Here is a 14,834-nt window from a genome sequence, read left to right on the forward strand (position 1 = left end):
AGTGCCATGTCCGTGCCCAGGATTCGAACCAACGAAACACTGGGCCGCCTGCAGCGGAGCGTGAACTTAACCACTCGGCCACGGGGCCAGCCCTGAATTTTTTTTTTTTTTTTAAGAAAGAACATTTGAAAAACCTGACACACCGTTGTAAAGTATTTCAAATATCACAAAATATTGTAAATTTTATGTTTTGACCCATATCAATGAATTTCATGGAATGAAAAAAAAAATCACAGTTTACTTTTTTTTTTTTGAGGAAGATTAGCCCTGAGCTAACTGCTGCCAATCCTCCTCTTTTTGCTGAGGAAGACTGGTCCTGAGCTAACATCCGTGACCATCTTCCCACATTTTAAAAATTAGTTTGAGTTAACCATTTTGTCTCTTCATTTGACTGGACCGTGAAGTTTAGCTTTTCTTGGGGGATGGGATGGATTGAATGATGCGTGGGATGGTCCTGGTTTATGATACCTGTTGTTCCTGTGTCCAATCCTATTTCATAATTGTCTCCTTTCACTCTAAGTGTATCACTGTTTGGGCAAGGAATTTTATGGTCACCCTAATTATTAGCCATTTTGCTGTCCTGCTAGTGTACTCAAATCATGTCTTCTATTAACTTGTATTTCCTTCTGTATTTAAATAGCGTGAATATGGCTTGAGATAGACAATTTGCCCCAGCTGTGTTCTGTAGGAAATTGCATCTAATATTTTATAATTTATGTGGGCTCTTGTACTAAATCAAGGAATTGACAGCATGGAATGCTTGCCTTGATTTTGTACAAAACACTTGGACTTTGTTTCAGAAATGCTTGATCTCTAAAATGTTTCTACCAAAACACACATATTTTGACAAAATGTTCTTTTTATTCAAAGTCATTTGAATTCTTATAAACAGTGCCTTCTGCGATAAATATGAAATTAGTGATTGCATAGTGTATTGGTAAAATGACATCATTTTTAGAATTTACTGTTAAATGGAGTAAAATTTTAGACATTTGGATCTCTTTCCCTCTCTTTGAAACAAATATATGGAGCACTTGCTATGTGCCTGGTGCACGTGTGCTGGAAGTGCCGTGATGAGCGAAAACTAACACGGCCTCTGGCCTCGGGAACTTGTAGTCAAAGTAGTCTTTCCTGACCTGTAGTCCTGAGTCAGCAGACAGGTCAGGACTGGAGGTTACTTTGTGTTTTGGAAGAGGCGTGGGTGGGGAGTAGGGCGCCTGGCCCAGAGGAAGGAGTATCAGGTGGGCTGCACAGACCTGGAGAGCCCCCGCATTCCACTATCCTTATCTATTTGTAGTGGTCTCAGATATTTTTGGTTTGAACCTAGGAGGTGTGTGTGTGTTAGATGTCCTGTTTTGTTTTTGAGAATGAGGAATGGAAATTTATTCTTAGTAAGTGCAGGTTCCAGTTGAGGTGCTCAGTTTATGAGGCCTTACTGATTTCCCCTTCTAGGCCGTGCAGCTAAAACCTTCCTGGTCTTAAAAGGTTAGAAACTCTTGAGGTATTCAAATAATAAGTACTTTGCACTGGTTTGCTGGGTGAAAAACAGTCATGTGTTGCATAATGATGGGATACTTCTGAGAAATGTGTTGTTAGGCAATTTTGTCCTTGTGTGAACATCAAAGAGTGTACTTACACAAACCTGGATGGTATAGCCTACCACACACCTAGGCCTTGTGGTACTAATCTTATATAAGGGACGACTTTCATATATGTGGTCCGTCGTTGACTGAAACGTCGTTAGGTGGCGCATGATTGTAATTGTATAAACTGAAATTGTGTTGGAAATGGAGAGCTTTGATCTCTAATAGGATGACTGTAGCGTTTGTGTGAGGAAAAAGAAAACTCCTGGCTCTCTCTATGCAGAAAGGTATGTTCAGTAGTTCCAGTATTTTTATATTCTGAATCCTTAGGGGTCACTAAATATCTCTGTCCCTAGTGATGTAGTGTCATCTCTAGTAAAGAAGGGTTTGTAGAACTGAGTTGTGGCAGTCTGTGAGATATGTGAATTTTGGCTGTAAGTCTCTAGCCACTACTTCTTTCTCAAACTCTATTTAGTAAAATAAAATGTGGTATCAGCCCTTTATACGTGCTTCCAAAGTACCTCTTGGTTGAATGTGATATGGTAGAACCAAATACCTACTGGGGACAGTGCAGGGGGGTGGTGGTAATTGAGAGACAGTATCACATGGACCAGTGGCGTTAACATTTTTTTGATGGCCCACAATTACACAATTGATATTGCTACCCCATAACATTCCCCCCCCAAGCAAAAGTCATTACTCAATCTTGCTCACGCAAGGGCAGCTGATAGTGTTTTTCCTATTTTATTTAAAAAGAAAATGATAGTTCCAACCCCTTAAATTAATTTTGCAGCACATTTAGTCCTATAGATTGTTTTAGCATTTCAAAGAACTAGAAGGACCTGGGTTCAAATTCTGGTTTTGTCACCTGCTCTACATAAACTTGCTCAAATTACCTAATTTCTCTGAGCTTCAGTTTCCTCATTGGTTAAAATTGCAATAATAATCGTGGCATTCATTTTATAGGTTTGTTATAGTGACATAATCTGAGTAAAGGGGTTGTGCAAGGCATTTAATAAACACATAATCAATACCTATTTTTATTCTCTCCAAAGTTTGTTAGCGTAGGGAATTGGGAGGATGCCAGTGATAATAATGGTAAATCTTATTCAGAGGAAAATTAATTCAGCTTTAGATACACTAGAGTTTGAAGTGATATAGGTATCCAGAAGAGGTTAGTCATATCGTTTGGAAACGACTATATGAAACAGTGTGAAATTAGCAAACGTTTTTAAAATGCAAGCAGAGTATTAAAGCTTTGAGGACATAGTGAGTGAGTCTTTCTGAAAGCTGCATGAGGTTTACTTAATTCTGTACAGTTGTTTCTCTTTACCAGATTTCTGCTAACATTCTCCAAAATTTAAAATACAGAATCTGTCATTTGTATGACTATTGGCATAATTAGTAGAGGTCATGATATCTACCAGTGATAGGTTGTTGTAAGGGGAAGAAAACAGGACTTGGAATTAAGCCTGGCTTACGTGATTCAACTAGGTAACCCACCAGCTGCCTTAATCTCTATGATTCAGTTTCTTCATGTACAAAGTACTCATTTCACAAAAGTTGCGACTGTCAAAGGGACAAGTAAATGTAAATACATTATCTCCATGGAAATACATTGAGTAAAACATCATTTTATCAGAATAAAAAATTCATGGTTGGTTCTAGAATTTTAAGACTGAATTGAACATAGCATTCTTTATAATGTAAAGGAAATTAACAGATCAACATCCCAGAACATGTCTTTAAAGAAGTATGGGTATAGGTGAAGGGGAATCCATGGGCATCTTGGCACGTTTTATGTAATGATGGTGCTATTAATTTATAAAGACTACATATTGTAGGATATTAAAAATGAATTCTTTTTTTCTTATGCCTGATCTTGATACTTATTAAATCTGAGTAGTGCGAGTACAAGATATTATTAGATAACGTGTTTGTTCGGTAGCTTAGATTATAAATAACCCCTGTTCTAGCTCATTTTAAACAATGTAGTATGAATGATGCCAAAAAACAGGCTAGAACATTTTCTTCTCTCTAAGATCTGAGATTTGGTAAACAAGGCTGTGCTCCTGGAACCAATCTAGGTCATCATAACCTAAAAATCTTTGGAAAGATGACAACCTCCATTAGGTCTCTTAGGTACTTTTTAATATTTTAGTTTTAAGAAGTGTTTTAGCTCTTGAAAACACATGGGTTTTGGATTGCTGTTTGGCTGCTTGGCTGATTTGTACCATGTTATAATGAATACAAATCACTGGGTAATCATTTCAGCAATAATGATTGCTAGGAATCTCCGTGCAAGTGGAAATTAATGTAATTTACTATGGCCTAATTTGTCCCAGTGCTGACCTAACATCATAATATTTTGTTTTTGAATAAAAGCTCTGATTTAATGAGAAAAGCCATAAATTTCCCTGTTTTCCAAAATTCTTAACAATGTTAAATTTTAGTTGTTGTTTAGTCTTTCTTACAAATAAGTTATTGAGCTGTAAAATGTGTTATTAAATGTGACATTATTTAAGAAACTTTAAAAATATCAGTCATAAAAATCTTTAGTAGTCAAGATTTAAATTTCATCCCCATTGTTATTGATATGGGATACTCCCAATGTATTGCCTTTTATTGTTGGGTGTGTGTGTGTGGGCGCGTGCACATGCTTTATTAACATCCTGTAGACCCAAAGTTTGTAAAGGAAAAGAGGAAACAAATTCCTTGAGAGCCAAGTACTGGGCTAGGTGATTTATAACTCTTAGAGCAATTGTTATTCCCACTCTACAGATGAAGAAACAGACTCAGACGTTAAATAATTTGATAGCACAGCTCGTTAAGTGGAAAGAACTTGAACCTCTACCTGTCTCTTTTCCATCATGTCCTGCTGCTTTAAGGGATCTTTCCAGTAATGAGGTTGGATTTTGTGCAAACATGTTGACCCTGCTACCCGCTAGAAGACCACCAGGAATGGTGATATCCTATTTGTGCAGCATGTTGCTGTTTTCAAAACAATTTTATCCTATCCTATTTGTTCCTTACAATACACCAACATTGCAGGCAAAAAGAAAAAAAAAAAAAAAAGAATGATTCCTGAGTTAGAAATGAGCAGTTTCAGAGAAGTGCCTAAGATCACAAAGCTGATTAGAGGTAGAGTTCAGAGTAGAACCCAGAACCATGGTTCCTGGTTCACTGTTCTTTTCTACTTCCTTTACTTTCTCGGGATTATGTGTGTGATCTGTGATCATGAAGTAGTGAAGATTGACTCTTCCATTGTGCCCTCATGTAGTGATCACACTACAGCTACAGCCTGGCTCCCTCTTTAGCAGTAAAATCCTGTTTTCCTGTGTTATAAGTAGTGTATCAATGACAGTTTTGAGGTGTAAGGGGGCTGTAGTGGTGGTTATCGAATGAGTAATAGAGGGAAAAATGTTAACTTGAGATTTCTGTATTTAAACTTTATTTTTGTTTAATGCCCTATTTGCCTTATGGAAATGTATATAAGAAAGAAATTGTTAAGGGAAGGATAGTGGTAGTTAAGAGTATGCATGGTAGATTGAGGAAGACCTAAATTTGAATCCTGGCTTTGCCCCACTCAGTTCTGATTACTTGGGCTGGTAACAAGCCAGTTTCCTCATCCGTGGGGATAGTAACTACCTCAGAGTCAGAGGAGATGTCATGTAAAGAGATTAAGCACCGTGTCAGGCCCATGGGCCTACATATATAGTAGCTATTTCATCATTACCTTTGACGAGTTCTTGTTTTTCTACTAGTAATATTTCTTTTTGTTTAGAAAGTGTCCAAGGTAGCATGATCGTCTCTAAAGTATCTTGCTCTCAGTAAATGGTTCCCCACTATTCCTGCTAAAACAGGGCATAGATGAGCTGAAACAGTTGACACTTGAAATTTTTCCATTTTATATTTGGAATATGTAGTTTTTAAAAACCTCTTATGGAATATCTGCTTTCTTATTTATTTCCTTACATTAGGATAATATAAGTAATTTATATTTCTTGAACAGGTCCATTTGGAGAGTACGATTATGACCATGCTAGGTAGAGTACGGAAAAAAAGGGGATTGTTCATGGCTGGGGGTTGAGAATTAAGAACCTAGGACTAGCACTTATAGAATTTCCTATTATTCAGATTCTTAACTTGTAGACGTTTAAGATCTTACAAAGTAGATAATATGCCGTTATATTATAGCACACCCATTTGTAGCTTTGTGTACCAACATGACCAAACCAGGGAAAAGCAAGCATTCTTCAAAATTATATAAAGTGCCCTTTTGAAATTTATTGGAAAACTGGCAGTACAGAAAAAGCATTTCACTAAATAAATCTGTTAGTTGGACTTTACTTTTTAAGGTGGCATGTTTGTTGGAGTGTTTTATTAATTTGTAACTACATGTTTCTGACTAAATTTAGTATTTTTTTCCATAACTTCTCTTTGTATATGATGTTAATCAATAGTTTTAGATTATAGATATAGGCTGTCATTAGCCTTTAATTAAAAAGTTCAAGAATTTGGGGCCAGCCCGGTGGTGCAGGGGTTAAGTGCACACGTTCCACTTCGGCGGCCTGGGGTTCACCAGTTTGGATCCCAGGTGTGGACATGGCATGGCTTGGCATGCCATGCTGTGGTAAGCATCCCACGTATAAAGTAAAGGAAGACGGGCATGGATGTTAGTTCAGGGCCAGTCTTCCTAAGCAAAAAGAAGAGGATTGGCAGCAGTTAGCTCAGGGCTAATCTTCCTCAAAAAAAAAATTAAAAAGTTTAAGAATTATAACTGAAAGGAAATATTCTGAAACAATCTAGGGATTATATATCAGTCCTTTTTTGAAAGATATAGGAAAGAGATTATTTTTGAATTATAAAATTATTTAAAAGTTTTTAAAAATGTATTTCCTTTGACTTCTCATTGTATGACTTGAGTAAATAAACTTTTGGAGTTGATTTTCTTATTTGAACAATGTAGATAATGCTACTTGTTCTATTTACCTCCCATGGTTATGAAATCAAATCAAATAATGTGTGGGGTATAAACCAGACATGATGCTAGGTGAGCAATAATGTAGACAGAAACAGTCCCTTCCTTTAAAGTACTTACAGTGTGGTGAGGAGAATATCATTAAACCAGTCATTTTACAAATAATTATTTAATAGTCTGTGAACTAAGTACTAAGAAAAAAGTACAGGGACTCTAAGAGCAGGCTTGGATCAGGGAAAGCTGTCCTGGGGAAGAGAAATTTAAGCTGAGACTTAGCAACTGAAAGCCTTGTGCAAAGACCCCAAATCTTGAAGAACTTAAGGGTCGTTAGCAGCCAAAAGCCCAGTCTGGCTGGCAGAGAGCACCCTGTGCCTTCACGATAGCCCTGTGGGTTAACTTCGTTTTACAGAGCAGAGTGATTTTGTATAGGGTCTTAGTGTTCGTCACTGGCCGACTCATATTTTGAACCCAGGTTGGTCAGCCTGACTCCAAAATCCTTGTTCCCTCTCCAATGCCATTCCTTCTCTGAGCACTGACTGTGCTCCCAAACTCACCTTCCCTCTTAATATTTCCCAGAGGGCTTGGCAGCTCTCCCTCTGGCTGATTGTGGAGCCAGTGATCAGGTTGTTTCTTTACACTCAGGTAATAGTGAGATTGAACTCCTACAGGTTGTGCATTGTGTACTCCTACTCGTATACTGTAGGACTCCAGGGATCCTAGAAGCTCTTTTTCAGCAGTAGGGCTCTTGTGGATTCTGGAGCTGCTGTGAAACTGCAGTGTTGTTTGTGACCTCTGCTTTAATAGTACCAACATTTCCATCAGCCTTTTCTCCCTACCCTCAAGACACTCCAGATAAAGATCAGACTAATAAACAGCATGCTTCTGCTGTAGCCTCTGCCTACTCCCACAAACCTCTCCTGTATCGAAATCCCAAAGCCACCGCTAATCCTACATTTTATTGGAAGAATGCAAATAAAAAGTTTCCATGGCTTTAAAAGTTGGCAAAATGCTATCCTAGTTTATAGGATGTTTGAGGGAAGTATTGCCTAAATGAGGAATTTTTCTGTCATATCTGATTCTTCATATCTGTTCCTACTACCTGCATTGACTCCCCCAAACGTCTTTGTAAGTTGGGGAGGGATTTTCGTCATGGTTCTTAAAGCTGGTGGAGATGGTGGAGACTGGTACATTGAAGCCCAGTTTTCGAAACCTGAAAAAAACACCTCCTTTGCCTTCGTATCTCCAGATAATTTTATGAGAAAGAAAATAAATGAATTCAGGCTTAATGTCTTTGTTGTTTCATGTAAGAAGAGACATTTTAATGCAAATACCTAGTTAAATCTTTTCTTGTTGTTAGAGTTTACTAAGTAACTGATTTTTCCCATTTAAATCTTTTTCTGATCAATCCGTTAACCTGTTTTTCTTGCCCTCTTAAAAGACGCTGCTTAAATTTGAGGGCGCACTGTTTTAGGCCCGATCCCATTTTAACTATCGAACTGGTTGTGCTTTTCTAGGAATTTGTGAAGTTTGTTGTGAAGTTCTTTGTAGTTCGAGGTAGATGGAGGTTGATGCTTTCTTTGTTCGAATTGTTGTAAATTTTTGTATTTCTTTGTTTTCAGAGTGTTTCACTTGGTAGAACCTGATTTACTTGAAACGCGAAGTAATAAATTGATTCCCTCCACCACCGCTCTTTGTCCTCAGTTTTCTGTGAAACGCTGACTGAAATAAATGTCTGCCTTAGGAATTTCTCTCTTTCTGTAAAAGCCCCACAGACAACATTTTAGGAGCTCACGCTAGAATACTTTGTCATTATCGTTCGACTGGTCTTTCCTTTCAAGTGGACTAAACACAGCTGACTTGGTAAGAGGAGCAAAGACAACATGATAGTGCTGCCAAGTAGACAGGAAGCTGTAGTGGACCTAGCGAGCAGGGGCGGCCGGGCTCACCCTCCGTCCAATCAGCTGTGAGTGCTGTTGCTATGTGCGCTCTTACTCTGCTGCCTTTGTGAAAGCCTCACACAGAGGGAAGAGGAATCAGCTCCCACCGCTGAACGTTTGTTTTAACCACTGCAGGCATCTGGATCCCTCACTTACTGGCTATATAGCTATTGACAGCCAGAAGGCAACTTCTTTTACACAAGGATTCCAGTATGGTTTTCAGTGGAAACAAAGGGCTTCTCAGAGAAGGTGTGTAATGAAGTGCTTTTAACGGCTTTATTTGGAAGCTTCCAATTTTCCGTAGCTGTTTACCAGTTGTGGTGTTTGCTCTGCATGGATTTTTAACAAATAGGTCTAGAAGAATGATCTCACTTTGAAAAACATTGAACTTAGGGGATTTTCTTTAGCTTTCTAGAGGCTGTTTTCTTTGAACAGCATTGCTTAAAAGATTATTAAAATGCTGGTCTGAACAATGAATAGGAAGAAAAGAAACCAAAATACAATGTGCTCACTTCAATGGGGGGAAAATATGATAAAAATGAGAATACTGGGAAGGGGATGGGGGTTAGTGAGAAGCATTAACTGTATTTGTGGGCAGGAGGTTTTTTTTTTTTTTTAAATAAAAGCTCTTAAGGGGAATGTATTTAAAATAAGTATTTTTAACTGAAATTCATTGTTTCTAAATTTGACAGATTGTCAGAATTCAGCTTAGTGAGAATTTTGACATAGTTTAAGGAATTGATGTGCTGTCCTCTATAAAGGATTTCTGAAGATGCTACCTCATATTATACAATCTCTTCATTATTTGACCCGATGACTAGTTCTGTACAGTTTGGATAAAGGATAGTCATATAATCCAACTGCAAAGTCAGTGTTGTGTTCTATTAAATATCCATATAGAAAATTGAAATATAAAGGATTTTGAAGATAACATACCACAAATGGTTAAGATAGCATTTTAAAATTAAAGTCAGCCTCTTAGGTAATAATTCCATATCCAACTTAGTTAATACTGCAAATATAGTAAAATCTTATTAAGTTAAACCTCACTAATTCAATGTTTGCAATAATTGAACAGAAAATGGGTTACAGTTTGTTTTTGTGGGATCTGGAAAAACCGGTTTATCCAACTGATTATAGGAAACTTAAAATATCTTAGATAAACAGAAGTTTTTTACGTATCTCAAACACTGTGAAATTATAGAGTTTACATGGTTGATTTAGCTAATGATTCTTTTAAATTGATTAAAGCAGAACAGAAGACTAATTAGCATATTGCCCATTTATGAACAATTTTCTTTTGCTTATTCAGTTTCACCTGATTGTGTAAGTGGCTCCATTTAATTCATTCAGTGATTTATGTCTGATGAATAAAATTAGTGTAATATAAATTCAAAATTAATATTCGAGCTTTATTTCTTATCTCTACAAATGATATATTTTGGAATAAGATTGTTTTTGATGTTCTTGTTCTTTTCAAGAAGTACCTGCAATTAGGAAGGCTAAGGAATCAATGTTAGCATTATTTGATAGGTGAGAAGGGAGATTTCTTTTCTTTGAAAAGAACGCGAAATATGTTTCATGCTTTTGTGCCCATTACTGATCTTTCTTAACAATACATGTATAATGTTTGTATTAAGTTAAAGACTTCGAACAGTAGATGCAAATTTACAGAATGAATTGTCCTTAAACATTAAAAAAGTGTTTCACATGAACCTAGACGTTGGTGAACTTTAAAAGACTGGCATTTCTTAGTTTTTCCAATTTAAGTGTAGCCCAAATCTTGAACTTGATAGGAGTTATAAAAATTATAGCAAAATCAAGAAAGCTATTATATTCTTTAGACTTGGTGGCCTCCACAATAGAAAGCTCTCATTTGCAGAAGAGGAGCATTGACGGGGGCGGGGATGGAAGGCAGAGGTATGTTGAGAGGACCAAGTTCATTAAATATAACTCTAACCACATGGAGGTCAATTTAGTCATTTCCATTTCAGCGATCACTCTCATCAATTACTAATTTTATTTTTGAATTATAGAACCACAAAAAAACAAAGTTTTACTTGAATTGGTTTGCCACTCTTTTCCCTTTGGTTTATTTCTTAAAAATTAGTAGACTTTCCAAGAGTAGGCTGGTTTTATTCAATTCCACAAAAGATAAAGGAATACGATATTGGCAAGAAAGTTGGGTCTGCTGCTGTGTCACACAAAAGCTTTGCCATTGTGTTGCAGGAGGAATAGTCTTGGCAGAATCCCAGGTTTTATTCCTGGGCTTAGTACTTAAAGATGTTTTTTTATATTGAAACATCTGAAAGCTCCTGTTCAGTATCAAGACCTCAGGGTAATAACTGATGTTTATAACCTGGTCAAATATAGTAACATTGCTAGTATATTTCAACTCTTTGAATTTATCTATTATTTGACAACAGAATTTTTATTGTCTTATTCTATATCAAATCTTTAAATTGGCTGTACTGTTTTGTACTTATAAGTAGAAAAATACTTCAGTTCTCAAACAATAATGATTTCTTTTTTATCTTGGCTGCCTGGTAAAGAATAGCAAATAGAAGTGTTAGTATTTATCAGATGCAGTGATTGCTGTAACTGATTTTATTTTAAGTAAAATAAATTGGTTTTGTTTATTTTTAAATCATCCGCCAACAATCTGTAAATAGTATCTCATTTACAGTTCTCCAAAAAAATTCTATAATTTAAAACCTCAGGTTGGGAAGGGGTAGCAACCTGAGTTTTTCTTTTTCTCTAGGTCTTCTGTGAAATCTTTTTTAATGACTCCTACTTCAAGTGTGGAAATGTTTGATTCCTATATGTATGCTTTAAGTGCTGTGGAACACATTGTTTCTTTGACTCTTTCTTGCAGAACTTCCATTACTTGTTCGTATTCTGAATCCAAAAAAGATTTGATTATCATGGTCAGCTGGGCAGGGAAGTTTAGTCTTGACAACTTTTTGTCAGGCATTTTCATGTAGTAACAGTGCCATTGCATAAATTGTATTACTTTTGCAAGAGTATAGTAAATCTTTTTTTTATCTTCAGATGTCACTGTATCTAAAATCAAAGACCTGAGTTTTAAAAATATAGTTGTTTGCAGTATTGCTTGAATCTGATTATATAATCCTTTGTGATGAGGCCAAGTTAAAAGTGGTGGCATGATGGTTATTAACTGAGAAACTAGAAATATCTGCTTGTTCTTTCTTCACTGCTCTCCTCAATTTTACTCATCCAAAGACTTCTGAGCATCAAAGAATTTTAGTTATAAGCTTTGTGATAAGCACAGGGACATTAAAATGATAAATTACAGGAAGTAGTCAAGATAGAGTAGGAAAAATAGTCGGGCCCTAAGGCTCATACATAGTCGGGGCTCACATTTGCTGCAAGCTTCTTATCCCCCAAAGTATGAAAGGGAAACTGCCAATCACTTATATATGTCCCTGCTATTTAACATTTTATTGTTAAATATTGGCCATTAAAATTTAAGTTGGTTTCTCTTTTCTTAATATTTTGAGGGATTTTTTTTTTGAGGTTTACATTTTGGGTAGCTTGTCTTATCGTGTATGATTTATTATTATTTAGCGATGTGATATTGAGCATGGTTTCACCTCTCTGAGCAATATGATCATCCATATGATGAGCTCTTAGGGTAATTCTTTAAGTGAAAGAATTATGGGAACTACTTAGATGAGTGACACAGAGTTAACCCTCAGTAAAATCTGAGATTTTGTTATAATAAACTTCTCTTTTCTTTAAAATTATTCCGCATTTTAAAGTCCTGAGAATTTTAAGTATAGTTTTTAGACTTTCCCGCGAGCTGCACACAGGCAGACATACTTTTAGGTTTCTCGGTTTTCTGAGATAACATCATGATCTGGTAAGTCATGGAAATAAGGGGTTTAGGACAGAAGGAGAGCAGGGTTCATAGGGAAGTACATGACTAAATCTCTGAGAAAAGATAATAGTCAATAATTGTACGGAAATCATGAGTAAAATGGGAAGATTAAAAAAGAGAAGGCAGGGAAAAAATTTGTTCTGTTTGATGTAGTGATATTTTTGCTGTGCACGCGTGTGCATGCGCAGAGTACCCACAAATGCTGAGCTGACTGACTAGAGTTGCTGAATTCACTGGGGATTTGTATACTGGGAAGTAACTTGTTTCTGACTCTTCTTTTGAATTTCTCAACTAGGATTGGGCTAAGGGTGACCTTGTATTTGCCACCCATATTAATAACAAAGGACAAATCAGCTGCCTAGGAGCCAGAAGTTAAATATCATCGCATACATGATGAATGTAACTTTCTTGAAATACCAAAATGTCCAGGGCCGACCCAGTGGCTCAGCAATTAAGTGCGCACGTTCCACTTCAGCGGCCTGGGGTTCCCCATTTCGGATCCCGGGTGCAGACCTGGCACTGCTTGGCAAGCCATGCTGTGTTAGGTGTTCCACATATAAAGTAGAGGAAGATAGGCACAGATGTTAGCTCAGGGCTAGTCTTCCTCAGCAAAAAGAAGAGCATTGGCAGCAGGTGTTAGCTCTGGGCTAATCTTCTCAAAAAAAAAAATGTCCAGAACAAAAATCTGGTTGTGGGGCCAGCCCCGTGGCCAAGTGGTTAAGTTGGCACACTCTGCTTTGGTGGCCCAGGATTTCACCGGTTCGGATCCTGGGCACGGACATGGCACTGTTCATCAGGCCATGCTGAGGCGGCGTCCCACATGGCACAACCAGGGGCACTCACAACTAGAATATACAACTTTGTACTGGGGGGCTTTGGGAAGGAAAAAAAAAAAAAAGATTGGCAATAGTTGTTAGGAAAAGAAAAACTCTAGTTGTATAGGGCCAAATTTTGAAAATTCAAACTTCCAAGCTAAAAATGTTCAGAAAATGCTTTTATTTGTCATTTTAATAAGTACACAAAATTTCAGGTTTTTTGCAACTGGCCACAGTGTTTTCATTGCTTTGAGCAGTTGTAATTTTATGTTATTTTGGGACGGAGGTTTAATCTGGGTTCCCATTCTGGTTTTCGTATTTTCATAAGTGCTAAGATTTTGTGATTCCTACATAAACTTCTATTATTTAGTCCTCCAATTTGCTGAAGATAGTTTAGTTTATTGAGAGTTAGAGAACAAGCAGATGTAAAGACAAGACCGTCTCTGCCAGGTGTACTCTGTTTTCTCACCACTAACACCTGTGCTCAGCAGTACTGCCCAAGTAGCTTCTGCATTGGTCCTGAGACTATCTTGCAATTGACTAAAAGGGTAGGAGAACCCTTTTAGAAATAAGTATCCTGGTTTTACCTGATTGCATTGCATTGATGTCTTTGTTTTGGGTAACACATACTTACCTTAAATCACTTTTCTCAAAAATACCCACACAGAAAAAGAACAAGAGAGATTGCTGTATAGTAGTGTTTCTCATTTTGAGGTATTAACTCTTTTGAGAATCTGATGAAAGCCAGCAAACCCCTTGCTAGGAAAAAAAAAATCCATCTATGTATATCCACACATAACCTTGTGGAAAACATCCAGAGGTTCATAAATTCTCTTAGGTTAAGAAATCTTGTTAAACATAATTTGGTTTTTGTAGGGTTTTTTGGTGAGGAACATTGGCCCTGAGCTAACATCTGTTGCCAACCTTCCTCTTTTTGCTTGAGGAAGATTGTCACTGGGCTAACACCTGTACCCGATCTCCCTCTATTGTGTGTGTGGGACACCGCCACAGCATGGCTTGATGAGCAGTGTGTAGGTCCATGCCCTGGATCTGAACCTGTGAACCCTGGGCCCCCGAAGTGGAGCACATGAACTTAATCACTACACCACCAAGCCAGCCCCAAACATAATTTGGTTTTAGTCTGAAAATAAAAACATTAATTTTTTTAAAGTGAGGCTTAAAATAGACTGGATAAAGACTTAGGATATGTATGAAAGCAAAGTGTTAAGTAGTGAGCACAGGGCACTGTCTTATAGCTTCTAAAGAGATGGTAAAAGGTTCCATAATGTACTCCATACATTAGGACTCTTGCAGATGGCTCTGCCCTGGGGAGTACCCCATATTCCTGCACTGACTCCTATATTCTGGAAGGGCTTCTGATGGAGAACCTAGCATAAAAAGACCAGGCCTGGAATGCAGTGTCCATGTCCCCAGGACCTACATGCCATCTCTGAGTTGTAGACTGAGATTAGAGGAGACTTAGGAGGTACCTCCTTTGGCCTTAGGCTACCACCTGGGATCTCTTCCAGAAATTATTCTGTACTAGAGATGACAGGTCCACTGCAGTGGCTGTCACCTGGTTCCATCTTTGTTCAAGAGAACTGAGCAGAACTCATT

The 14,834-nt window shown here is 37.4% G+C and overlaps 1 protein-coding gene across 14 annotated transcripts in view; it reads left to right on the forward strand.

Moving 5' to 3' along the window:
* ATOSA (atos homolog A) overlaps window positions 1-14,834 on the forward strand; it is a 108,862-nt gene that overhangs the window by 34,203 nt on the left and 59,825 nt on the right. For 4 of the 14 annotated variants that reach the window (XR_011499364.1, XR_011499365.1, XM_070501367.1 and 1 more), the window contains exon 1: window positions 8,563-8,750. The exons of 8 other annotated variants lie outside the window; for them this stretch is intronic. Coding sequence is in view for 2 of the 6 variants with exons in the window: in XM_070501367.1 (XP_070357468.1) it covers window positions 8,714-8,750 (37 nt within the window). In the remaining 4 variants the exon portion in view is untranslated. Of the gene's footprint in view, window positions 1-8,562; window positions 8,751-14,834 lie in introns of those variants that run through there. 2 more of the 14 variants (XM_070501422.1, XM_070501425.1) reach the window with 1 other exon arrangement.

Source organism: Equus asinus, chromosome 2 (assembly GCF_041296235.1).
Source record: "Equus asinus isolate D_3611 breed Donkey chromosome 2, EquAss-T2T_v2, whole genome shotgun sequence".
In the NCBI taxonomy this organism is placed as follows: domain Eukaryota; kingdom Metazoa; phylum Chordata; class Mammalia; order Perissodactyla; family Equidae; genus Equus; species Equus asinus.